This window comes from Narcine bancroftii, chromosome 7 (assembly GCF_036971445.1).
Source record: "Narcine bancroftii isolate sNarBan1 chromosome 7, sNarBan1.hap1, whole genome shotgun sequence".
NCBI classification, from domain to species: Eukaryota; Metazoa; Chordata; class Chondrichthyes; order Torpediniformes; family Narcinidae; genus Narcine; species Narcine bancroftii.
In genome coordinates, this window is record NC_091475.1 from 75,056,348 (window position 1) to 75,082,313 (window position 25,966).

Below are 25,966 nucleotides of genomic sequence, written 5' to 3' on the forward strand. Positions count from 1 at the left end.
GCAGGCTTTCTTGTTTAACAGGAATTAAATAGGCAAGACAGAGAAGGACAAGGACCCAATGCAAGCCAATGGAGCGAGTATAGATGGTGGATTAGTGAGCCAAAGGCCCCATGTCTGTGCTGTACAACTCCACAATGTACCCAAACACTAAAAACATGACTTAACCTAAGATATTTTTTCCTCAAATGGTGAAAGAAGAATGAAATCTTGGAACAAAATATGTTTTAAACCTACCAGATAATTGAATGTCATATGAATACCCAAGCTCACTGGAAGATGCAAACAGCTCCTCGTTGGTCACAGGAGGGTAGAATGGCACCATGTTAAATTGCCTGTTGTGCCCAATGGGAGCCATCTCCTCAGGCCAGATGCTGACTGAGGGATTGTTGAGTCTCATCCACTCATCAAAGACCGCATCCGTAAAGGCATGCAGCACCTATTACAATGGAAAACATTGATATCAATAAATGTACTTCCTGATTGCAAGGCTGTTTTCACCGATGCATCTCCTAGCACTCCTCTGCTGTGTCCTACTGCCTGTCCAGCTGGTCCTATAGAGGTTTAAATTGCCAGCAGAATTTTGATGGGAATGTTCTTGGAGATCTTTGCCCAACACAGTCATGTTCACCAGCCCAGACTCCAATGAAGGGGTTGCCTTGATGCAGGGCACCCGAGCTGGTGAACTCTCCCCCCCTCCAATAAGAGGATGAGAGTGTTCCAGGGTTGAGAACACATTCAAGAGAAGAGAGACAAAGAATGTGGGAGTGGAGATGTGCAGAGCAGGAGGGCAAAACCTTCAGGTCAGCCTGGACAAGCCCTCCACTGCCAGAGAGATAAAAAAAATGAGCTCATCTTACAGGTGGACTAGGAATACCAGCTCATTTTCCATTAGGGCACCCTACAGCCTTCTAGACACAATCATGTCTTGCAACTTCGAGCAACCTGATTTGTGCATCCATGAGACCATCGTTAAGATCAGCCCAGCTTGCCTTTTTCCTCTATTTTTCTGTCTTTAGGAGTGGAGGGCTTTTTCAGCCTGACCTGATGGCTTTGCCCTCCAATTGGGCACATCATCACTCCCACATTCTTGATCTCTGTCCTCTGTCTCTGCTTGCACTCCCAAACTGCTCCCATTCACTCGCTGCCTGCATACCCTTGCTTACAGTCTTCTCTAAGCTCACTCTGGTTTCACCCCATCGGAGACACCCTCCCCACCTCTTTGCAGCCGCACAAACTTCTTTTGTTTCTGACACAGGGGCTCCCAACTCTCTTTACTTTCTCAACCATGAGATCAGGAGTCACCCAATGCAAGAACCCCGGAAGCCAAACACACTCTGCTGCAAGAAAGCAGCAGGTCACGAGAGAGAAAGATGTCTCGAGCCAGAGCCCCACATCATGAGGCCTGTACTTCCAAGTGTTTCCAGCATTTTCTGATCTGGTTTCAGATTTAACAGCAGTTCGTGCCATCCTGTTCCGGAGCCAGTGGCCTGGGTTTGAAACCAGTAAGGAGTTTGTACATTCTCCCCATGGCTGCGCGAGTTTCCTCAGAGGGCTCCGGTTCCTCTCACCCCACAACATGAACGGGTCAACTGGGAGTAAATTGGGCAGCATGGGCTCGTGGGGCGAAAGGGCCTGTCACTGTGCTGTATGTCTAAATTAAATTAAATGTTCTACTGTCAGTTGGAGTTCTTGCAGTTGCAAGTTTACAGTACAGTGATTACACCACAGCAGAGAATGAAGGGAAAATACAGATACAAGAGAGCTCCTGTTAATCCCAGCAACAAATACTAAATTTAGCAAACCACTTATTTGCCAGTAGTGAAACAGAAAAACGAGAAATGGCATTTGGAATTCCAGTTGGTTGATTGTGTAAACATATTCCAGTTTGATCATTCAAGGTAAGACAAGAGACACACCACGAAAAGTGGATCATTGGTAGCAGAGTGGGCAAGTCCGCTTGTTCCATTTAAAAAAGAATGGACCAGGTTGTGAAGACTCTGAAATCCATTTGCTTTGGTTTCGCCATCTGGCGCAGCAAATCCCTCGAGCGAGTTTCTGAAAGTAAAAGGGAACAAAATGTGTCCCATCTCAACACAACTTTGGCACAAGATTAAAAAATTGTGTGTTGCAAATCTGAACAGGAAGTCTGTGCATGTTGTAAGAGAATGACAACATGTTTATGACCACTTTTCACATGGCATACACTTCTGGCAAAGTTATTTGGCGACATTAAGCTGCTGTCATTAGCTTCAAATGATGATATTCTCATGACACACAAAGCGCTGGTGGAACGTGATGGGTCAGGAATTTCCTATTGGAGGGTTTCGGCCTGAATCGCTGGCCTTTCGTGGAGTCTGCCCGACTCCGAGTTCCCCCTGCATTTTTGTGTTGCTCCAGTTTTCCAGCATCTGCTGTCTTTTGTGTTTACCCGACATTTTCATGACCATCTTTTCTATTCACAGCAGCTGCAAGTTTATATTGGTAGACTGGTAGCATCCTACTGCAACAAGCTGTGACCAATTTTCAGACCATTTTTACATTTTCTTCCTTTTATTAATCTTACTTAATTCTCTCTGAAACTTTATGAAGTAAATCAAAAGGAACAAAACAAAAGCAGAACCTGCTGGAGGAAGTCAGGGGGTTGAGCACAAGACAGAAGCGCATGCTGGCCATTCAGCCCATCGCATGTCTCCCCTCCTTTCGATCCATGCTGATTTACTCTCCTTTTCCATCCCATTCTCCTGCTTTCTCGCTGTAACCTTTGATTCCCTTGCTAATTAGAAACTTATCTACCTCAGTCTTAAATCCCCCCCAATGTCTTAGTTTGCACAGCCGTCTGCAGCAATGAATTCCACAGGATGGTAAGGAAATCCCTTCTCAGCTCAGTTCTAAAGGGAGGTTTTGTATTCTGAGTCTGTGCCCTCTGGTCCCAGACTCACCCACCATGGGATACATCCTCCCTATGTTCAGTTTACCTAGATCATTCAGTAATTGATCAGTGGGAGAAAACAAATTGTTGCCATTTCAGGTCATTCATGACCCTTCATCAAGTCAGTTCCAGATTGCCAGCATCTGCAGCCTCTCGTGTCTCCAAGAGAAATGAATGGAATCTTTTGGTTGGAACGCAACACATGGTCAAGAGTGGCGGATCATGTATTTGATTTTGCCAGAGAAAACAAGTTCAGAGGCGTGGTCAGTGACAGCCACTGCTGTGTGATTGATGGCATATTCAACGATAAAGTTAATGACTGCACCAGGAGCCACTGTACATAATACTTGACCATCGCATTGCTTAGGGTTAGACTTGCAGAGGGTACTGCCCCTTTTAAAACTGTACTGCTAGTACCAAACTAAAGTTGGTGTCCCGGTTTCAGGGAAAAACACAATATAGCTCTGTGTACTTTACATTGTGATGTGACTTTCAAAGCCAGTATTAGCATTTAAGCCATTAAAATGAAGTAACTCAATTTCTAGATCTTTATCTCCCTCTCCCTGCAACATTTATTTATACTCTCACAATACATAATCAATCCCCTTATTTTGTCTGTACCACACTTCTTAACCATCCCTATTATGCTTAACTGCACTCATGACCTCTCGGGGCAATTTTGATTTTCTTTCTGTCTCCTTATCCATAGCTCTTATTACTTGTTCTGTTACCTTCCACTGTTCACAATATCATTCTTGCTTTTTATGCCATTTTGGTATGCTGTTTTAGTGTCCCGTTATTCTTTGCCTCTTTGATTAATGCATAGCTGTAGCTTTGTTAAGTATATTCCCAACTCCTCAGCAGTCCCTGCCTACAAGCACCCATTTACCTGCCTACACCAATTCTGCGCCAATTCCATTTGACCTTCCCCACTTTCTTAGCATCACATCCCTCAATTCTATGGCTCTCCTACACATTAACCCTTGGGAGATGGGAAGAAAGCGAGGACTTCTGGGGAAGCCCATGCAATCAGAGGGAAAAGATGGAAACACCAGAGCAGTCAGGACAAGCCCGGGCCACTGACGCTGGGGGCCAAGCAGCTCGACTCGTCATGTCACTCCATTACCTCAATAGACCTTTGCAGGGAAGTGGGGATAAGTGGAGTTGAATCAGCTGAAACATAAATGTCTGCAGATGCTGTGATTGTAGTTAAAAAAAAAACACAGAAAAGCTGGAGGAACTCAGCAGGTCTCAGCATTGATTTCGGGCCTGAGCCCTTCCTCATGGTATGAATAAAAAAAGAGACACAGTATTTAAAAAGTCTGGGGAAAACCAAAGAATGGGAGGGGGAGGAGTGCAGACCAAAAGACAAAAAGGCATTATTTGAATATGATAAGATATGATTGGGATGGGGGAATTGGCTCTAGGAAAGGCGACAGAGGGAAACAGGAAGAGAGAGACAGAGTTAGAGGAAAGGAGATATCGAGGAAGATGGGGGTGGGGGCTAATGTAAACTGGAGAAGTAAAAAGTTAATGCTATCTGGTTGGAGGATAACCAGATGTAATCAGAGTTGTTCCTCCACAGGCTCTCAACTCTTCCTCCGCTACATCAGTGACTACTTTGATGTTGTCTCATGCATCCATGATGAGCTTCTTGACTTCATCCACTTTGTTGCCATTTTCTACTCCAAATATTGGTCCATCTCTAGCAACTCTCTCCCTTACCTCGATCTCTCTCTGTCTTCATCTCAAGAGACAAACTCTTGCTGGACATCTTCTACAAACCAACCAACTCCCACAGCTACCTCAACTACACCCAGGGTTGGCACTAAGGATGGGCATCCATGGGCATTTCCCCCAAAACGAGGTGCTGTGCCCCCCCATAAGGTCGCGGCTATCCCTGGTCATCAGACCCGCTCCCCACTCCCTCCCCTGTCAGTAGTATCTAGGTTGACGCACATTAACAACTCTCCACCTGCCACTGGCCTCAAAACTAGTGCGCGTCAAGTGTCAGAAGCGACTAATGATGCTTGACACAATAAAAAAGCGTTCTTGTCCCCCACATCAGAGGGGCAGATGGTGTTACCAATAGGTAAGTCCTTTCTAGTACCCCTATCCCCGTTGACGGGTCCCTGCTAGCACCCCCCCACTGCTGAATGAATCCTTCTCAACATTGCTTTTTCCCCCCCTCTAATACATGTTTATGGCGCCGAACCTGACTACACCTCTTCCTACCCTGTCCCCTGTAAGGATTCCATTCCATTCTCTCATTTCCTCTGTCTCAATCTCATCTGCATCCAGGACAAGGACATCCATGCCAGATCATCAGAGATGACCTCCTTCTTCAAACAACATGGCTTTCCCTCTACTATCATCAACTCGGCCCTCAGCCACATATCCTCCATTACCCACACATTTGCCCAGGTCCCCTCCACCCCTATGCACAACAAGGGCAGGATTCCTCTTGTCCCCACCTACCACCCCAGCAGACTCCACATCCAACACATCCTCCTCCTCCATTTCTGCCACGTACTACATGATCCCACCACAAGACACATATTCCCCTCTCTACCTTCCACAGGGACTGCTCCATCTGTGACTCCCTTGTCCACTCCTCCCTCCCCTTGGGACCTACCCCTGTGAGTGCAGGAGATGCTTCACTTGCTCCCACACCTCTTCCCTCAGCACCATTTGGGGACCCAAACAGACCAAGTGAAGCAACATTTCACTTGTGAATCTGCAGGGGTCATCTACTGCATCCAGTGCCTGTGGTCTCCTCTACATTAAAGAGACTGGATGCAGGCTGGGAGATCGATTGTTAAGCACCTCGGCTCTGTCCGCCACTGTAATGGAGGATTTAGACCCTGCTTTTGCTTCTGCAAGGCTGAGTGTCAGTAACCTACTTTGATAATAATGTAAGAATCAGAAGACAGAAGCTAAATTCCACCATGGAGCCCAGAGATGCAGTTATCTGACAAAAAGACATCTGGTACCAAGAACGTTTAATCTTCCTGCTTGTTAGCCGGTTGCTGTTTGAGATTGATGGGATTGTTGGTCGCAGACTGTCAGGCGAGACCTTGAAGCTAAGTAAATCATTGTATCCAAAGTGATAAGCTAGAATGGATAATATAAGCCGTGGTCCCGCTGCTGAAGTTTCAGACTCCCTGAGGGGTGGCAACATCTCTCAGCAAGAAGAAGAACTTCAACATTCCAACCAACGTCCCGGTCGGGGGAGGTGGAGAAGCTGCGGTCGTTGCCTCGCTTCGGCAGTTGGAACCAGTCCAGGCGTTGATAAATATAATTGGGAAGTGCTTGCATATTGTAGTTTGAAATCAGCTTAAGATTTAGTAATAAAGATTTGTATAAACTGAAGTGCTCTCGGCGTGTGTCTCTGTTTTCTTTCGGTAGCTCAAACACTGTAACCAATCTAAAACGAACTAAGTGAGAGGTACAAGTTTACCCAGGACAGCAACAATAGTGTGGATCTCCCAGTGGCCACCCTTTTCAATTCCCCATCCCATTCCCTTGCTGACACGTCTGTCCATGATCTCATGTACTGCAACCAGATGGCATTAATATCTACTCCTCTGGCTTTCATTAAACCCACCCACCCCCCACCACCCCTTGTTTACCTCATCGTCTCTCCATTCCCTGTCTCCTTTCACAAAGACAGGATAAATTCTACCTATTCCCCTTATCACAACAAATTAACACTTTAGTTGGTCTGGATTTTTCCCCCATTGTTTGAATTCTGAGACTTTCCGATATATCTTGTTTCTGCTTTTTGATGTTTCTTTGAAGAAGGGCTCAGGCCTGAAACGTTGGCAATACAGGTATATCTTTGTCTCCTATAGATCCTGAGTTCCTCCAGTATTTCAGTGCTATTACTACAATCACAGCATCTGCAGTCTATCGTGTTTCCTCCCTTCTTCCAATTTGCGAGTGGTCTCAGCCTGGCCATTGGGAGGTCCACGCTATTGTGGCAGACAGAGCCAAGGTGCTCAACAAAGCGATCTCCCAGTCTGTGCCCAGTCTCTGCAATGCAGATGGGAGCACCAGATACAGTAGATGACTCTTGCAGGACCACATGAAATGCTTCTTCACTTGAAAGGACTGTTTGAATCCACGGCCAGATCAGCCATGATCTTAATGAATAGCGGAGCAGGGTCGATGGGCCAGGTGGCAGACTCTGCTCTTACCTCTTCTGTTCTTATCTTCAAAGTACTTTTTACTGCATTTCAATTTCTTTTTCAAGATTTTTATAGAAATTGAAATTCCACATTGAAAAATGCAGAATATGTAAGTATATTAAAAGTCAAAAAATAATGCATTGCACTTAGAACATATCAGTTCATCCAAGGTACCCACATTCTCAATTAAACAAATCAAATTACAGTAACATTTTATTATATATAAAAAAAGACCCAAACCCACTACCAAAAATGATGCTGTTTGGCAAGGAGAGGAAAGAAAAATTCCTAATCAAAGTAATAAATTACCTCATTAGTCAACACTTTTGCATTCATATCAAGTCAGAGATTCTGAAAATAATTCATAAAAGGTCCCCACAGTGTTTGAACATTTAAATTCAAATCAGAGATTGAGCATCTAATCTTCTCTTAATTTAAACATGACATCACATAGCCATTGAGCAAGAGTTGGTGGAGCGCAACTTCCATCTGAGTAACACTGCCCACCAGCCATGAGAGAAGTAAAAGCAAATCAGATTCCGTTAGAGTCATGCCACTTTCCCCAACCATACCAAACAAGGCCGTTAGAGGATTAAGTTTAAAATTAACTTTAAAAAAGTACAGAAAAACTTTGAAATGTTTCATTCCAATATTTCTCAAGGCTCTGGCATGTCCAAAACACATGAATTAATGAAGCATCTCCATTATTGCATCTATCACAACAAGGAGATACATCTGCTTAAAAATTAGATAATTTGACTTTGGACATGTGAGCTCTATGGACTTCTTTAAATTGTAGGAGGGGGTGGTGGGCACATAAAGATGAGGTATTAACCAATTTGAAAATTACACTGTTTCTTCAGAGATTAAAAGCTGTAGGTCCAGTTCCCAAGCTTTTATAATTTTATCTAAAGGAGCCTCTCTTATTCCCAAGAACATGCCATAAAGGTTAGATATTGAACCATTATAAAAAGGTTGTAAATTTAAATTTACATCTATTAATTTTTAAAAAAATCAGTCCTCAGAGGGAATGTATATAATTGAGATCGCAAAAAATCTCTAATCTGTAAATAACAAAAAAAATGAGTATTTGGGATCTATATTTAGCTGACAGTTGTTCAAAAGAAGCAAGACTTCCTTCAATAAATAGATCTTTAAAAATCTAATGCCTAATCTATTTCATTCTTTAAAAGCTACGTCAATCGTGGAAGGTTTAAAGAAAGAATTAGAAAAAATAGGACTACAAAGAGAAAATTTCTAAAAGCCAAAATGTTTTCTAAATTGTATCCAGGTCCTCTAAGTTTGTTTAACCACACTGCATTTCAGTTTCACTATAATAAAATATTTTCTTACAATTAAACAAGCCAAGTGCCATTCGGAAAAACAGCAATGAAGCATTGAGTACTTCATAATTCTATTGAACAGCAGATCTTTTTATGTTATGTGCACAATTAAGGCACAATATTGGCTGGTGTGTTGAAGTGTAATAGAACATTGATGGGTTCGACCCATGAGGGACACTGATTTGCTTTATGACAACACTGCTCTGCCTTCAGGCTGTTAGAGGCTGTTAAGTGGACATGCACAAACTATTTCAATATTGCATTGACTCTTGTCCTTCATCCTTCCTGACTAACATAGGCATGATATTTGGACCCCATTTTTGCACCTTAATTGGCACTTGCATAACCAACATTTCATTAACCTATTTAACCTGCAGAGATCATGACTACACTTGCCAGACATTATAAGCATTTGTGTTATTTCAGCTTTCCTGATGCACGTCTACTTGGATGAAGCTCTTTTGTTACATAATTGTGACACTAATTTTTCATTTCAGGCTTAAGTTTGAACTGTTACCTGAAGCTGAAGTTGGAATTCTGGTAATAAGGTGGAGTATCAAACTCTTCAATAGACAAACAACGATAGACATCATCCATGGTTGGCAGCTGTACGTTGTGGTTTTCCATGAACCCTCTCTTGATTGGACCCTCATTGGTTCCATTGCAAAGGGTGACAAATCGATTATAATCATTCAAACTATAAATATGCATGAAAATCACAACTTAATATTAGGACATAATGGTAAATATGGCCAGACTGTAACTCACAGGTAATTTGCTAGAGCAGAGGCCTGCAATAGTGAAATGGCGACAAGTTTAAACCCATTGCAGCACCTGGTTCAATTTTAACAGAAATAAATGTAAACCAAAATGACCAGAACAATACTGAATTGTTACGATAACTTGTTTGAATCAGTAACACAATTTAGGGGGAAAAGTTCACTACTGTTACTCCAATCTAATTTATATGCCGTTCTCAGTGACCTAAATTATTTAGAACCTCCACTTGAAATGGCCAAGCAAGATATTCCACTGTATCACTGGGAGAGAATCTTCACTATATGAACTGCAGCGCAGTGGTGTTACTAGGGCTGGTGTCACCCAGTGTGGTAACTCATGGTGTCACCCCCATCTCCCCCGTGGACCTCCTCCCCATACCACACCATATAGAATCCTTACTAATGTTTTTTGTATTAATGTTGCTCATATATCGTAATTCTGGTAGATCACTGAACGTAATCACAATCAAAATGAGATAAACAACTAGCAAAATTAAAATTACATCTTTAAATTACAATATCACAGGCACAGCAGCCACGAAAACAACAGCGTGCGTCTGTAGCGTGGTGCAGGCGAAACCACGTGATTCGTAGCATCACTGTAACTGGGTAATAATGACAGCTCTGACCGGAGTACATTAGAAGGCTCAAAAAGTAAATGAGCATAGAGTTTAGGTATATTGATACATGTAGGCTGGGGTTACAAAAAATGGTTTTGTTTTAACAAGCTACAGGGATATTTTTTTATAAAAATAATACATTTCTGCTGAAGGACTGAAGAAAAATTTTATGGAGTGTCATTTTGGAGTCACTCCCTCTGATGGGGTCACCTGGTGCGGTCTGCACCCCTCCCCCACCACACCTCCTAGTGATTCCAATGCTGCCCCAATTCAAGAATGTGGTCAATGGGAATTAGAACTGCAAGAGTAAAATTCACTTCTTGTTGGGTCGTGGGCTGGAAAGGGTGCAGATCAAGGAATAGGTATTCCAATATTATGGAACTACTTTTTTTTCCCTGCCTTACAGTAAAAGGACCACATTTTCAGATTTACTCTGCAGCAGACGTGCTTTCTTCAGCACAGACTTTTTGTGGACTTCTGAGTGCAGAGAAAAAATAGACCCTTGGAAACTGGTCCTTGAAGCCAGAGTGATGATCAACTACTGCTGCTATCTTCGACAGAGCCAACAGCATCCGAAGTGGTATCCTTGTCTGAGAGAAGAACTACAGGAGAATGATGCATGACTTGCCTGCCCCTCCTTTTAAACTGAACCATGGTGTGATCACCTGCTTACAGCACGCTGCCTTCTGAAACCAGTTACTGATCCACGTGGCCTGTTGGGCACATCTCCATCAGAGAGATCAGAGACAGCTTCTCCCACATCTTACAGGAGAAGCATACAACTCCTGTTTGCCATTATTGCCCTTTCTATCAACTCAAGGAAAATGAAAAGTCATCCCTGGCCTTCCCTAGTTGTTGCTTTCCCTCTTCACAAGGAGTCATGGCTCTCCAAACCCCGTACTTTTACCACAACCGCTACACTTCCACCCTCAACATTGCCCTTCCCAAAACAAGCTGCCTCAGAGCAGCTGTTTCAGAAGACCCTGCCTTCCTTTTATTCACTCTGGGCCTCACGGTAACAAAACAAATATTCAACATCTTCAGTGCAATCCCACCACCAGCCACTAATTCCCTTCCCCACCCCCATCTGATTTTCACAGGGATAAGTCTCTGAAACCTCCCCCCCACCCCACCCCCGGCCCATTTTTCTTTCCTCACCCAGCTTTCTACCGAAAGTTAATAAATCCCAGGGCCTGATCATTTGCATCCCAGAGTTCTTAAGGAGGTGGCCCTAGAAATAGTGAACGAATTAGTGATTATTCTTCACCGCGCTCTACACCTTGGATTGGAGGGCTGCTCACGTGTCAATGCTTTTTAACAAAGGAGGGAGAGGGAAACCAGGGAATTAGAGACTAATTAGACTGAAATGCTGGAGTCACTTATTAAAGATGTCATTGCTATGCATTTGGAGATTAGTGTCAGGATTAGTCCTGGTCAGCATAGCTTTATGAAAGGGAAATCATGCTTGATAAATTTTTTGAGATAGTAACCAGTAGTAAACAAATGGTGAACCAGTTAATGGACTTTCAAAGGCTTTTGATATGGATCCACAGAAGAGATTGGTGTGCAGTCGTGTAGAAGGTGATGCACTGATGTGGATAGAAAGCCAGTTGGCAGGCAGGAAGAAGAGAGAGTGGTAATAAATGGGTCCTTTCCAGATTGGAAGGCAGTGATCAGTGGGGTACCACAAGGTTCAGTGGACCCCAGCTATTTACAATGTAGACTGATGATACAGACATAGGGATTGAATGCAATATCTCTAAGTTTGCACATCACACTAAGCTGGGTAGCAATGAGCTGTGAGGAAGGTTCCAATAGGGTGCACAGTGATGTGTTTAGATGAGCAGAGTGGACAAATGTTTGGCAGATGCACTACTCCCTGCTACAGTGGATCAGCCATTCTCAACCTTGTTTTGGGCTATGGGCCCCTTAGGACTCTGTGAACCAGTCATGTTTAGTTGGTTTTTTCCATACTGACACAGTAATATAAAAAAAATCATATGATTTCAGTCTGGGGCCCCTCCTTAAATGTGCTGTGGCCCCTGGGGGTTAATAGGGTGTGCGTCATATGGCTCCTATTGGGAATGGCTGACATAGATAAATGTGAGATGATCCACTTTGTTGGCAATAACAGGTAGGCATCTGAATGGGAACAAATTACCGGAGGTAAAGGAGAGGTACAACGAGACTTGGGTGTCATGGTGGATCAGTCATTGAAGGGTGGAATGCAGCTATAGCAGATGGTGAAGAAAGCAAAAAGCACGTTGGCCTTCATAGTGAGAGATTTTGAATGTAGAGGCAAGGAGGTTTTAGAGCAGTTGTATAGGGCCTTTGTGAGTCCACACCTTTAGTGTTGTGTGTGGTTTTGGTATCCTAATCTGAGGAAGACCATTCTTGCTGTTGAGGAAGTTCTGCAAAGGTTCACCAGACTGATCCCTGGGATGGTAGGACTGATGGATGAAGACTGGATAAACTCACTGGAATTTCATAGAATGAGAGGGGATCTGACTGAGACATGTAAAAGTCAGACAGGACTAGACAGTATAGATGAAGGAAGAATGCTGGGGAAGTCCATAACAAGGGGTTACAGTCTAAGGGGGATGCCATTCAGTACTGAGATGAGGAGAAATGTCTACACTCAGAGAGTTGTGATCTTGTGGAACTCCCTGCTACAGAGGGTCATGGAGGCTGGTTCTTTACATTCATTATATTCAAAAGGCAATTGGATGTGATCTTCTGGGCTAAAGAGGGGCATGGAGAGAAAACTGGAAAAGAGAACAGAGATGATAGTATTGTGACAAATTATGTTGTGATTATATTGTATATAGATATGATTTTGGGAGATAAAGTGTGGCAGATTTTTTTTTAGTGTAGGTCACATACAAACACTTCAAAACAGATCTCATTTAAAATACTGGAGCTCTGCTCAAGCCAGTCAGGCCTGGCTCTGAGAGCCTTTGAAAAAACTTTGAAGAGTGCCCAAGGGACTTCATGAATGGACTATTGTTTTGAAAAGTAACAGATGAAAGAACACAAAGGATTAGGTCCGGAGCTGCAGGCTGTCTGAGTGCTGGTTGCTGTTCTAAGGGGGCTATGTGGTTTTGCAAGCAGAGAGAATCAAACAGGCTTTTCTCTAAGAGGGAGGGAGAGGGAGGGAGGGAGAATTCAGTTCAGCAGCAGTAACTGGTACTGGAACAGGATAAACTGGCAATCTTGTGGAAAGCCCCCATTTTGAAGACAGGTTGTAAGTGCTTAGTTCAGCACTTGTGGCTCATGCAAGAGGAGAGGACTGGCTGCCTAATGTTTCACTTGGAATAAGGGAAACAAAAAGGAACTCTGTGGTGACCTGAAAGAAAGAGGTTATCATCTGGAACACCCTGATGGGTGTTTCTTTGGCAAGACACTGATGTGGCTGATTTAAAGGGATAGTTTGTGTACAGGAACAACAAATCTCTCTCTGAAAACTGACAAGAACCTTCCTGAGTGGTATCCATTAACCTTTCAAGCACCAAAGCCTGGTGAACTTCATCAATGTTAAATTCTGTGCACAGTTTAAGAATTGGCTGCAACCAGTGAACTTGGAGGAATGAAAAGTGAAATTGGACTGTGAACCAAAAAACTTTTCTGAACTTACATACACGTGTGCTTAGAATTAGAAGGGAGTTAAGTTAAGTTAGTTAAGTTAATACTGATAAGTTAAAACTTTCATGTTTAAAGATAATTAAAAGCATCTTTTGCTTTTGTAACCATTTGTCTTGGTGAATATCTATTTCTGCTGGGTTTTGAGGTCCTCTGGGCTCATAACAATGCCCTTTCTACATAGTAGAGGTGTCTAAAATCAGAGTGCATCAGTTCAGAGCAGCCATTCTCAATGGGGGCACTACAGCTCCCCTGGGGGCCACAGCGCATTTAAGTAAAAACCTTGTTTTCTTTTCACTCATATAGCAGAATTATTTTTTTTTAATGTAGTCAGTTGGTAAGAGGTACAGAAGAAACTAAAATTTAACTGCTTTGCAGGGATCAGGGCCCTTAAACTTGGAGCAGAGTCCCAAGGAGGCCATAACCAAAAAAAGGTTGAGAATGGCTGGTTTAGAGTAAGGGATGAGGTTTAATTAAGATTTATTTTAAAAAAAATTTCAACATACAGAACAGGCTATTTCAGCCCATGAGCCCAAGCTTCCCAATGACACTACAACCCCTGGCACATTTCAAAGGGAGGGAGGAAACCAGAGCTCCCAGGGAATACCCATGTAGACACGGGGAGTACATCCAAATTCCTTACAGACAGCGCAGGATTTGAACCCCGGTCCTGATCACAGGCACTGTAACAGTGTTGTACTAACCACTGCACCAACCATGCTGCCCTGAGCGGGAAATGAATTACACACTGTATGGTTATAGTCTGGAATGTGTTGCCTATGGGGATCATGAAAGCAGGTACTCTCAGCACTTTTAAGGAGTATCTAGATGAGCACTTAAATGGGCAACACATAGAAGACCATGAACTGTGCTGGTAAATGTGAGGAGTGCAGACAGGTATTTGATGGTCAGCATGGAGATGCTGGATTGAAAGGCATGTTTCCGTGCTTCACAAGTCCATGACTATATCCTCAGATAGAGAATCAGAAAATGCTGGAAACCCTCAGCAGGCCAGAAGCAGCTATGGAAATAGAAACAGTTATCATGTTGTGTCTGATGATGTATACAATCCAAAACACCCAATCCTTTGTTTACAAGGCCCTCGAAGGTACTTCATGCACTCAGTCCAACCTGGGAGTCAGTGGTCTGGGCAGGAGCAAGGAAACACTCTTCCCTGCGGCAGGCTGGTCGAAATGGGCTGCTCCAAAAATCAGCTTCAGTGCTGTACCACGTTACGGCCTCTTCTGAAATGGGTCTGTTGACCACATGCAGTAGATGCCACTGTACATGTGGCACTAGTGCGCCAGACATAGGAAAGAAACCAGGGGAGCACTAAGGGTTTCACAACCAGTGCTGCAACTCCACAGTTTCTGTTAATTATATTTTTCGCTAAAATTCTATATGTTGTATTGTGTGATACAAATTTAATTCTAATTAGAATTTGAATTATTATTTAAGGATATCGCACAATGACATTGCCAGCCCACACCCCACAATTATACCCATGTGACCAATGATCCTAACCCTGTACATCCATTGAATGTGGTAGAAAAGTGGAACATACAGAGAAAATCCATGCAGTCGCGGGAAGAACGTACAAACTCCTTACAGACATCAGCAGTTTCAAACCCAGGTCGCTAGTGCCTTAATAGCATTGCGCTAACTGCTCCACTTACCGAGCCACCCAAGCCCTGCCTTTAGACAACACCTTTTCTGATCTCAGCATCTTCCACTCTTCAGCCAATGGTGAATGGTGCTCGAGTCCAAAATGGAGCAACAAACAACCCGCTGGAGGAACTTACCGAGTCGAGCAGTATCAGTAGCACGTGGTCAACATTTCAGGCCAGAAGCTTCATCATGATGAAGAGATCAGGTGCCTTTAAGAAGGGTTCTGACCCAAAACATAGACCATTCTTTTCCTCCCACTAATGCCTTTCAACCCCGTTGAGTTCCTCCAGTAGGCTGCTTATTGCTCCAGATTCCAGCATCTGCAATCTTCTGTGTGCCTCTCATGAAATGTATTCGGTGACTAACCTGTTACATATGATCTCCCATCGCGAGAACCTGGAGCTCTGATTAATTAAAGCTGGATTGTCAAGGCGTTGGGATCCCAACAAAGAATCTGTGCACACATCACAGTCGTTGCTTCCTGTGGCAAAATTCCAGTACGGAAGTGCAAATGATTCATTTCCTATAAGTTCCTGTGGGAGAGAAAGAGAGAAAGAAAGACATGGAGAATGCCATCAGGACCATGAGTCTGAGATATTCATGGGTTACTCACTGAAACAGTTGCTTCACAGCTCCAGTAACCTGGGTTCATTTATGACTCCAAGTGACCATGTGGGGTCTCTATTGGGGTTATGATTTACTTTCACTTCCCAAAGATGGGCTAGCTGGAGAGTGCATTGGTTACTACCCCCAGTGTGATTGGGTAGTAGGGGAAATCAGGATAGAGCAGATGGTCATGAGGTTGCAGAAAAGTGAGTGGGGTATGGGATTGTTCTGAGAACTGGCATAGATTCAATCAGCCTCCATTTAAAAAAAAATCAGGAAAAATGTGGATATACTCATCATTATTAGCAGAAAGGAAATGAGAATTTCCCATATAAGCCAATACAGAAAAATCCATTCTCTTTACCTAATTGAAAGAGTGATCTGATTTTTTAAAAAATCAAGTCGTCACCTTTATTTATCGTTCATACCATGGTCGCACGGTAAAGACAAGATAGCATTTCTCTGGGACCAGGAAGAAATGTACATAAATATAAGTTAAAATAGAAATTAAACACATTAAAGTATTAAAATATTAAGACATATACAGTAAAGGTTCATGGTACACTATCCATATCTGTTCTGGGAGTTCAGAAGTCTGATGGCTTGAGGGAAAAAGTTGTTGTCCAATCTGGACGTAAGGGCCTGAGCGCTACGGTACCTCCTACCAGATGGCAGAAGGGAGAACAGTTTACATGAGGGGAGTGTGGAGCCCTTCACAACGTTCACTGCCTTTCACCTGCATTGAATCTTGTAGATGTCCTTCATAGTTAGAAAGGAGCCCCCACTGACCTTTCCCACTAACTTCACTATCCTCTGCAGGGTTTTGCAGTCTGAGCTTCCAAACCAGGTGGTGATGCAGTTGCACAGGATGCCCTTGATACATCCTCTGTAGAATGTAGTGAGGATGGAGGGTTGGAGATGAACTTTCCTCATCCTTCACAGGAAGTAGAGACGCTGCTGGGTTTTCTTGGCTATGGAGCTGGTGTAAAGGGATCAGGTGAGATTCTCCACCAGGTTCACTCCAAGGAATTTGATATTCTTAACTACCTCAATGGTGGAGCCGTCATTGGTCAGAGGAGCATGATCTCCTCAGGCCCTCCTGAAGTTGATAAGCATCTCTTTTGTTTTTTTTTTTAAAATGTTCAGATACAGGTTATTGGCTCTGCACCATTCTGTTAATGACTGCACCTCATCTCTGTACACTGACTCATCATTCTTACTGATCAGACCCACCGTGGTCGTGTCGTCAGCAAGCTTGATGAGGTGATTCGAGCTGGGTTTAGCTGCACAGTCATGGGTCAGCAGAGTGAACAGCCATGGACACAGCACACAGCCTTGGGATGGCCCCCCCCAAGCTCAGTGTGATGTCCTTGGAAGTGTTGTTTCCGATCTGGACTGCCTGAAGTCTCCCCAACAGAGAATCAAGAATCCAATTGCAGAGGGAGGTGTTTACCATTTACTGAGGTATGATTGTATTGAATGCCGAACTGAAATCAATAAACAGCATTCAAGCCCTTGTTTTCCAGATGGGTGAGGGCTAGATGGAGGGTGCTAGTGATGGCACCATCTGTAGAGCAGTTGGGTCTGTATGTGAACTGCAGGGGATCTAGAGCTTGATGTACCCCATGACGAGCCTCTCAAACCATTTCATGATGATGGACGGAGTGCGACAGGGCAGTAGTCATTGAGGCTGGACACAGATTACTTCTTCGGCACGGGTCAATGGTGATGGCTTTGAAGTACATTGGGACCATGCGCTTCTCAAAGAGATGTTAAAGATGTCAGTGTGAACATCTGCTAGCTGAGTCACACATCCCTTGAGCACTCTGCTGGGAATGTCATCTGGTTCAGCAGCTTTCTGCAGGTTGACCTTGCTTAGCTGTCTCTTTACATCACCCCCTGCGAGACACAGCACCCGGTCATTTGGAGGAGAGGCAGTCTTTTTGCTGCCATGCCATTTTCCACCTCAAAGTTAGGGAGGTATCACCAGCACGTGATGTCTTGGATGCCCTTCCACATGTGTCACAGGCCCTTGATGATGAGGAAGTGACTATGAATGGACTGGGCATGTGCAGACTTTGTTTCCCTGATGGCCTTAGACAGCTCGGCTCTTACAATAGCTGGGTTACCTGGTTGTCTGCTCTGAAGGCAGCGTCTTGGTTCCTGAGCAGCACGTGCACCTCCGCAAGCATCCATGGCTTCTGAATGGAGTGAGTTATGATGGTCTTGGGCACAGTGACATCGACAGTACACTTACTGATGTAGCTGGTCACTGATGCCATATACTCTTTGAGATTGATGCAGTCACCATCAGTCGCTGCTTCCTTGAACATGTGGCCAGTCAGTGCTCTCAAATCATAAGGAATACCAAAGATTTACAAATAATGGGATTGGAGATATAAAATCCTACACTGAGAAATCTCAGAGGAGACAGTACACTTTGTGCAGAAGTCCACCCTCTCCTCTTTCATAACCTTCCATTTACAGTTAATAAACCCATTTATAATGTAACCACAATATTTAAACCAACCCGGATTATAAAATACTAACTTGCAAATCCCTCTCCAGTAACATCAGGTGATATCGATGCCAAGTTAGGAATGTGGGACCTCGATGAGAAAAATCAATTCCTTTAAATGGTCGACCGGGACCTGAAAAGAATGACAAATGATGGAGCATTACACTTAGTGAATGAAATTGTGTGGAAAACATCACAAAAATTACAGCTTGAAATGAATCATAAACAAAAATAATTTAGGATCACCACTGTAGCCATCATTGTTTTGTTGGATTTTGAAAATAGTCCATTTTTACAAGAAAATTTTGAAGCCAAAAAAGGAGGAATTTTGGATATACAGTATGTAGTCCCACTGAAGATTCTTTTCTAACTATATGCATTCCATCAGGAATATTGGGGATTGTATGGTTAGTGTTGCAGCTATTACACGCCCAGAGACACTGCTGCCTGTAAGGTGTCCTTGTGTGTTTGTCTGGTTTCTTCCCGTGCTTGAAAGACGTACAGGGTTAGTAGGTTAATTGGGTGGGGAGGGCTCATGGGCTGTTACCGTGCTGCATCTCTGAATTACAAGGCATGTAAATGGAACTGATCTGTCGAGATCAAAACAACTAGCAAACCTGTTTTTTTATATTCACAAAAATTAATGGCATTCGAAGTGGTTTCCATTGTCGCACACAAATATGAGGAAAGCAGATCTATTTATCATTGCACATTATCACAATGTGCTAGTATGTTGCTGGAAGATACAAAATAATTACTAATTTTATACAGCAGTTACATTGTCAATTTGCTGCGGTATAAAATTGGTACAGAGCTTCTTGAGTTAAAATGGAACATAATAAAAGTACACTTTACCCAGCAGCGTGTCTCTTGTCGAGTAATAATGGAGCCACACAAAGTAATTGTATATGGTGACGTTTGCAACTTGTGGCTGAGTTCCATCGGGTCCCAGTAAACTCAGCCAGTGTTGGGTAGCAATGACATAATCTGGGTGGATTGTAGTTTTTGCTTGATCTAAGGCATTCAAGAACTGCTCTTGCTCCATGGAGGTCAGTGAAAAAATATTCTTTCTAATCACTGGCAGTTTTCTCAGGTCGCAGTTCAAGCCAGTCCATCCAAATTTGCACTGACCACAGTTGTATCCAGCAAAGTTTCCTGTTGACAGAAAAGATTCACCAGTCACTGAAAATTATGAGATCATTAACAACCATAAATCCATGGAGAAATGGCTCAACAATATTCTACCCACATTATATACACTCAAATCAAAACCAGAAAAAGGCTTGAGATAGTCAACTGGTTGGGTAGCATTGGCGAAAGAAAAGAAACACTTTTCGTTCAAACTGGAAATAGGTTGCAGAGACGGGACAGGAATGGCGAGGAAAAGGAATATAGGGCAAAGGGAATGTGATAGGGCAAAACCAAAAGAGGGCAGCTGCCAGGCTTGTTCAGCACAGTCTCTTTAGCTAAACAAAATGGAAATGGAAGGGTTGGAGAGAGAGGGGAAAAAAATGACAAATCGCTGCAGTTGCTTGGAATCTGAAATTAAAAAGAATGCTCTAAATAGCAACATTTGTGGAGAGAGACAAATGGAGGTTGATGGTCAGGTCGCTATTTAGTTTAGTCTGCTGAAATTGCCAAACTTCAGTGTTGAATCCGGAGGTCGACAATGAGCCAAGGTGGGAGATGCGATCCTGGTCCAGAATCTTTTTTTGGAATAACATCAGAGTCAAAGGCAGATAATCAAAGTGGGATAGAGACTGAAAGTGTCATTCAATCTTGTCTGTCACATTAATTCTCCATCTCATTCCACTTGCTGGGTATTTGCAGCATATTCATTAATGTCAGACTTTCAGCAACTGCAGTGCTTTGTATCTCTCTCCCCCTCTAGTTCTCCTTCCCTTCGTTGTACTTCAAAGAACCATAAAGTAGTTCCTGCACAGGTCAGATTCAGATTTATTGTCAGAGTACATTTATGACATCACATACAACCCTAAGATTCTTTTTCCTGAGGGCCAGGCAGAATTACTACTTTTTGGTAGTGCAAAAAAAACTGATCACAATGTATACATGTAAACAAATAAAGAAATGTAGCAAACTGTCTGTGTTATACAGGGTGGGGGGGGGAAATCAATAAAGTTCTCAAGTAAGAGACCTTAAATGAGGTCCTGATTATTATTGGGGTGTCTGATAGTGGAGGGGTAGCAACTTTTCTTGAACCCGGTGGCACCTACACCTCTTTCCTTTTTTAAAAAAGTTTATTTAGAGTTTTTACAAAATACAGATGTAAAATACAAAAAAAAAACCAAACCCATCTAAAACCCCCTATACCCCCACCCTCCACCCCACTATCCCACCCCTTACTATCCCTACCCCCCCCTCGGAGCTTAACATACACCAAGAAACGTATTTATAAACAAACAAAATAGGTTAGGTTGCAATATATCAATTCACCAATCCAAACAAGAATAAAAAATTACTTAACATCCAGATTCATATATTCCAAATACAGTGTCCACATTTTCTCAAAAAGATTATTATTTTGCAAATTATATGTAAATTTTTCTAAAAGTAAACATGACTGAATTTCATTATGCCATCTTTGCATATTTAACTCCACATTGTTTTTCCAGGTTACTGCTATACATTTCCTAAACTGAGTCGAATAAGTACAATCTGAAATTTATCCAAACACGCTGTTAATGGATTCATATTACCTAATAAACACAACCATGGAACTACATATAAATCTATTTGGAGTAAATCTCACAAAAACTTTATAATCTTTTCCCAAAAATGCTTAACTTTTACCCAATTCCACATAGAATGAACAAAAGTACCTATCTGATCTCCACACCGAAAACACAAATCTGAATCACTAAAACCATATCTCTAAATTTTCATGAGTTAAGTATAACTGATGGAGGAAATTATAATTAATTGAACTATAACGGACATTAACTAATTTAGTAACACTATGCAGACACAGATCAGACCATTCTTCCTCAGAAATAGAAGTAGATAATTCCTGTTCCCATTTATCTCTTATTCTCAACACCCCTACCTTCTTTATTTTTACCTGCAACAATGAATACATTTCTGAAATAAATCCTTTCTTTCCTTTATCCATAAGAAACATTTCAAACTTCAATTGAGTTGGCAGTATCATTTCCTGTCCAAAACAATTCATTAAAAAATCATATACTTGATAGTAGGCAAACAATGTATTCTGTGCCTACACCACTTTCCTGATGGCAGCAGCAAGAACAGAGCATGTGCTGGGTGGTGTGGATCCTTGATGATTACTGCTGCTCTCCAATGGCAGCATTCCTGTAGATGGTGGGGAGGAGGATTTGTGCCTGTGATGCCCTGGGATGTCCAGTTTCTTTTGCAGGGTTGTCCATCCTGTCTCTCTGACAGTCCTATGTTAGTTCCATGTAGTGTTTTTTTTCTCCATTCAATCAAAGGCCACAATGGAACCTTCCTCTCCTACCTCCACAGCGAGTGGATTCTTTACTCCAAATACCCACTGTGCCAAAACATCTTTCCTCCCATTGTTCTTGATTATCTTCCCCTTCAAACATTCCATCAAAGGAAACAGTCTCCAACTTTCAGCCATTACCATCGATTTCTCCAGTTTCCTCTAAACTCCTCCCCCTGAGTAACTCTCTTTCCCTATCCCTCTGCCTTCTTTCTTCCAGCTGTCCATCATTTCCCTTCCCTCTCCATTCAAAGAGCAACATCCTGCCCCATCACCTTAGCTTTTTTCTCCTCCCCTCTCATCCATAACCATCAGTGACCTCTTACCTCTTCTCCTGTACTCCCACTGCCCCTTCCTACCTCCTTCTCCCCTCCACCATTTTATACAGGCACCTGCCTGCTTTGACGAAGGGCTCAGGCCCAAAAACGTCAGATACCCTTTACTCCCTATGGATGCAGTATGACCTGCTGAGTTTCTCCACCACTCTTGTGAATTGCACATCAATCCAATGCCTGCAGACTTCCCCATTTAATCTCATCTTTGATCTCTTTGTTCTCTGCACTTCAGTCAGTTTGTTTACAGTCCTTTGTTTGTTTACCTGTTTTACGCTGTGTACGGTTTATTTTTTGCACTTCCACTGAGTGGTAATTCTGCCGTGCCCACAGGAAAAAGGAATCTCAGGGTTGTATGTCGTCATGTATGTACTCCGACAATAAATCTTTCATATCTCTTCTCAGACTTATTTTCTTTATAAATCCCAGCCTCTCTAACTTATCCCTGTAGCTGCAAACTATGAGCTGGAAGAACTCACCTGCTTCCAGCATCTGTAGTCCCCTCCGTGTGTCCATGTCACTTTGCATCCCAGGAGATATTCTCACCGTATACACCATCTAATGCCTTCACATTGTTCAATGTTTGCACATTATTTGTAATAAAGCTGCCAACTTCTCAGCATTTTATGCTCTTATGTTCTGTGCCTGTAATTGTGTATGCCCATTAAGCATTTTCTCAACCAGTTCTGCCACTTCAATGACTTGTGCTAACAAATCCCATGCCTCTTTTCCGCTGCATTCCTTTAGGAAGAGTATTGTTTGTTCCACTTGTTACGAGCCCAGAGGAACCCAAAACCCAGCAGGAATAGATATTCACCAAGACAAATAGTTACTTAAAGAAAAGTTGCTTTTAATTATCTTTAAACATGAAAATAGATTCAAACTTTAACTTATCTCTATTGACTTCCAATTCTAAGCTCATGTGTATGTAATGTGTGTGTGTGTGTAAGTTCAGAAAAGTTCTTTGGTTCACAGTCCAATCTCACTTCTCATTCCTCCAAGTTTACTGGTTGCAGGCAATTCTTACTTACACTGTGCACAGAATTTAACATTTATAAAGTTCAACAAGCTTTGGTGCTTGAAAGCTAAATGGTTACCATTCAGGAAAGTTCTTGTTGGTTTTCAGAGAGAGATTGGTTGTTCCAGGGCATCCACAACTGATGTACTTCCATCAGCCACTCCAGTGTCTTGCTTATAAAACTTGCCACTTCAATGTTCTCCAGACAATAACCTCTTTCTTTCAGGTCACCACAGAGTTCCTTTTTGTTTCCCTTATTCCAAGTGAAACATTAGAAAGCCAGTCCTCTCCTCTTGTATGAACCACAAGGGCTTTGACCAGGCTGTCTTACAAATGGTCTTTCCATAAGCTTGCCAGCTTGTCCTATTCCAGTCCTAGCTGCTTCTGCTGGCTGTAATACTGTACAAGTGATCTCAGTATGTGTGTCTCTCTCTGACAGAGAGAAAAGCCTGTTTGACTCTCTCTGCTTGCAAAACCACATGACCCTCCTAGAACAACAAGTTCTCTTCCAGACAATCTGTGCCTCCAGCAAGATCTTTCCTCTGTTGCCTTTTGTAAACAAAAATCCATTAGTGAAGTCTCTTGAGTACTCTTCAAAGCTCTTGCAAAAGCTGTGAAGCTGTTATGTGTAGCATGGGGCAGAGCTCCAGTATTTTAAATAAGATCTGTTTTAAAGTGTTTGTATGTCACCTACTCCAAGAAACCTTTTCCAATTGATCTCCCCAAAACATATCAATATATACTGTCACACACTACTCATTCGTTTCACCAAAATGTATCTACGGACATTGTTCTGCATTAATCTTCATCTGCCATTTGCATGCACATTCTAGAGCTTTATTTGTATTCTTCTGCAAACTATTCTCAATAGTAACATGACTTGCATCTCCAGACAGGTTGGCTGTGACCAATAAGCCTTTCTCAGCCCACCACATGATCTGTGCGATTCAGTCTCACATCAATCATACATACTCCCTTTATTTTCACTAACATTCTTTGACCTTTACTTGATCCCATGAAAAGAAATCAACCTGGAACAGCAACTCCAGAGATGCTGCTTAGATGGATAACTAACCCGACGCCGAAGCTGCTCGACCCGCTGAGTTCCTCCAGCAGATTTTTTTTTTTGCACCCGAATGCAAACCGCTCATTCGGTGCCGATCAGAAATGACAAGCATTTCCACGGAGCTTGATCGGAGAAATCAGCCCTTGACACAGCTGGAGGTGTTGATCAAGGGGGCTCAGAGCAGGTTCCGGCCAGGTTTGCCCACCGTTCCTGCAGCATTTTCTTGCCCCAGATCCCAGCGTCAGCTGCTCTCCCGTGTGTCTCCGCTTAACAAGTTCGAATCAATGGATTTTCAAGTCGACTGATGTCCAATCAAAGGCATTTTACAGCAGGGAAGGGTTATCAATACAACACGACAAGTCCGCAGACACCACAGTGTAGAGCAAAGATAAAGGTGCAGAAGCAACGTTTCGGACGCATGTATCACCCTGATGAAGCCCGAAGCGTTGGTTATGTATCTTTATCTTTGCTACATAAAATACACTGTCTGTTGGGCTTCTGCAGCTTTTACTTTGATATAAGGCTAATGCCAGAACTCACATGCAGGAAAGACTGACGACACGGCGAATAGAAGTCCTGGGGCAGAAATGTGAACCCCAGGGGTCAGTCATTACCCGTGCATCTGCAGGTCCGATTAAAGAATTTGAGCGGCCACCTCTCGCGATCATCCACATTTTGTAAGTTGTATGGGCCACTCCATGGCTTGTTGATCACCCGCAAGTCAGCGCACCTTCCTCGACCGGATTCGATCCCGCAGAGCAGCGCCGGGTCTGAACCGTGAGGCGGGCAGCATTGTTTGGAGATCAGGGCAGAGACCGTGCTGCAGGCGCGCGGGAACTGCGGGGCCACGAGTTGAAAGCCTCCCAGCAGGGTCGACAGCCACAGACACCCCCACATTTCCGCGCACTCAACGACTGCCAAAGGCTCCCTCGTTCCTTGCGGTCTCATTCAGAGGGAGGAGGGGCCCGTGGACAGAGAGAGGGAAGGAGGGGCCCGTGGAGAAAGAGGGAAGGAGGGAGGGGCCCGTGGACAGAGAGGGAAGGAGGGAGAGAGGGGCCCGTGGATAGAGAGGAGAGAGAGGGAAGGAGAAAGTCATCAGTTAAACCCCTGTGGCGTGTAGCCATCGCAGAGGTCGGTAAGAATGCAACCTTTGCCGGGATCTTATGATTTGTGCTCCTTTCACCTTATATGGTCCTGTTATATATAGAGAATTTAGGTTAAAATGGCTTAAGTTAAAATGTGATGATTAATCATAAAAAGGGAAGCCAGAATGGACAGGGAGCTTACTAGCAGCCAAGGACAAAAGGTTCAGCTGGATATGTTTTTTTAAACATATCTTTTCATGGTCATAGTGAGAGACATGCAGGAGACAAAAGATTGATAAGAAGGGTGAGAAACAGAATTTAGTGTATGTAGAGTTCGCAGCGTACGTAACGAACGTGATAATTAAAAATGCAGTGATACTTCGAATGCTTTTGCAATACTAACCAATTAAAACAGTATTAATAAGAAGGGGAAGGGCAAACAATAAGGGTATAAAAATCAATGCACTGTATGTATCGGGGCTTAACTGGTGAGAAGCCAGTTGAGTCCAACTCTGCAGACTTGTAAATAAAGCTTGTCGTGTCATCAGTTTTAAAGAGACTCATGTGTGAGAAGTTTTATTTCTGACAAATGGGGGCTCGTCCGGGATCTACACTCCGGCCGTGAGGGGAGGCGAGAAGAGGCACATCGGAGGTGGTGCACCCCGCTGAGTTCAGCGGCTCCTAGTCCCTTG

The 25,966-nt window shown here is 43.1% G+C and overlaps 1 protein-coding gene across 2 annotated transcripts in view; it reads right to left on the reverse strand.

Moving 5' to 3' along the window:
• The window catches only part of dct (dopachrome tautomerase), a 33,745-nt gene extending 8,498 nt beyond the window's left edge, over nt 1–25,247 (reverse strand). Inside the window, exons 1-7 of one of the 2 annotated variants that reach the window (XM_069890342.1) lie at nt 24,804–25,246; nt 19,148–19,447; nt 18,325–18,425; nt 15,535–15,701; nt 8,980–9,159; nt 1,917–2,055; nt 235–436 (exon numbers count right to left, since the gene is read on the reverse strand). In XM_069890342.1, coding sequence (XP_069746443.1) covers nt 235–436; nt 1,917–2,055; nt 8,980–9,159; nt 15,535–15,701; nt 18,325–18,425; nt 19,148–19,447; nt 24,804–25,137 — 1,423 coding nt within the window. In that variant the 5' untranslated portion in view covers nt 25,138–25,246. Of the gene's footprint in view, nt 1–234; nt 437–1,916; nt 2,056–8,979; nt 9,160–15,534; nt 15,702–18,324; nt 18,426–19,147; nt 19,448–24,803 lie in introns of both variants that reach the window. The other variant, XM_069890343.1, reaches the window with a different exon arrangement.
• Between the last annotated feature and the right edge of the window lie 719 nt (nt 25,248–25,966).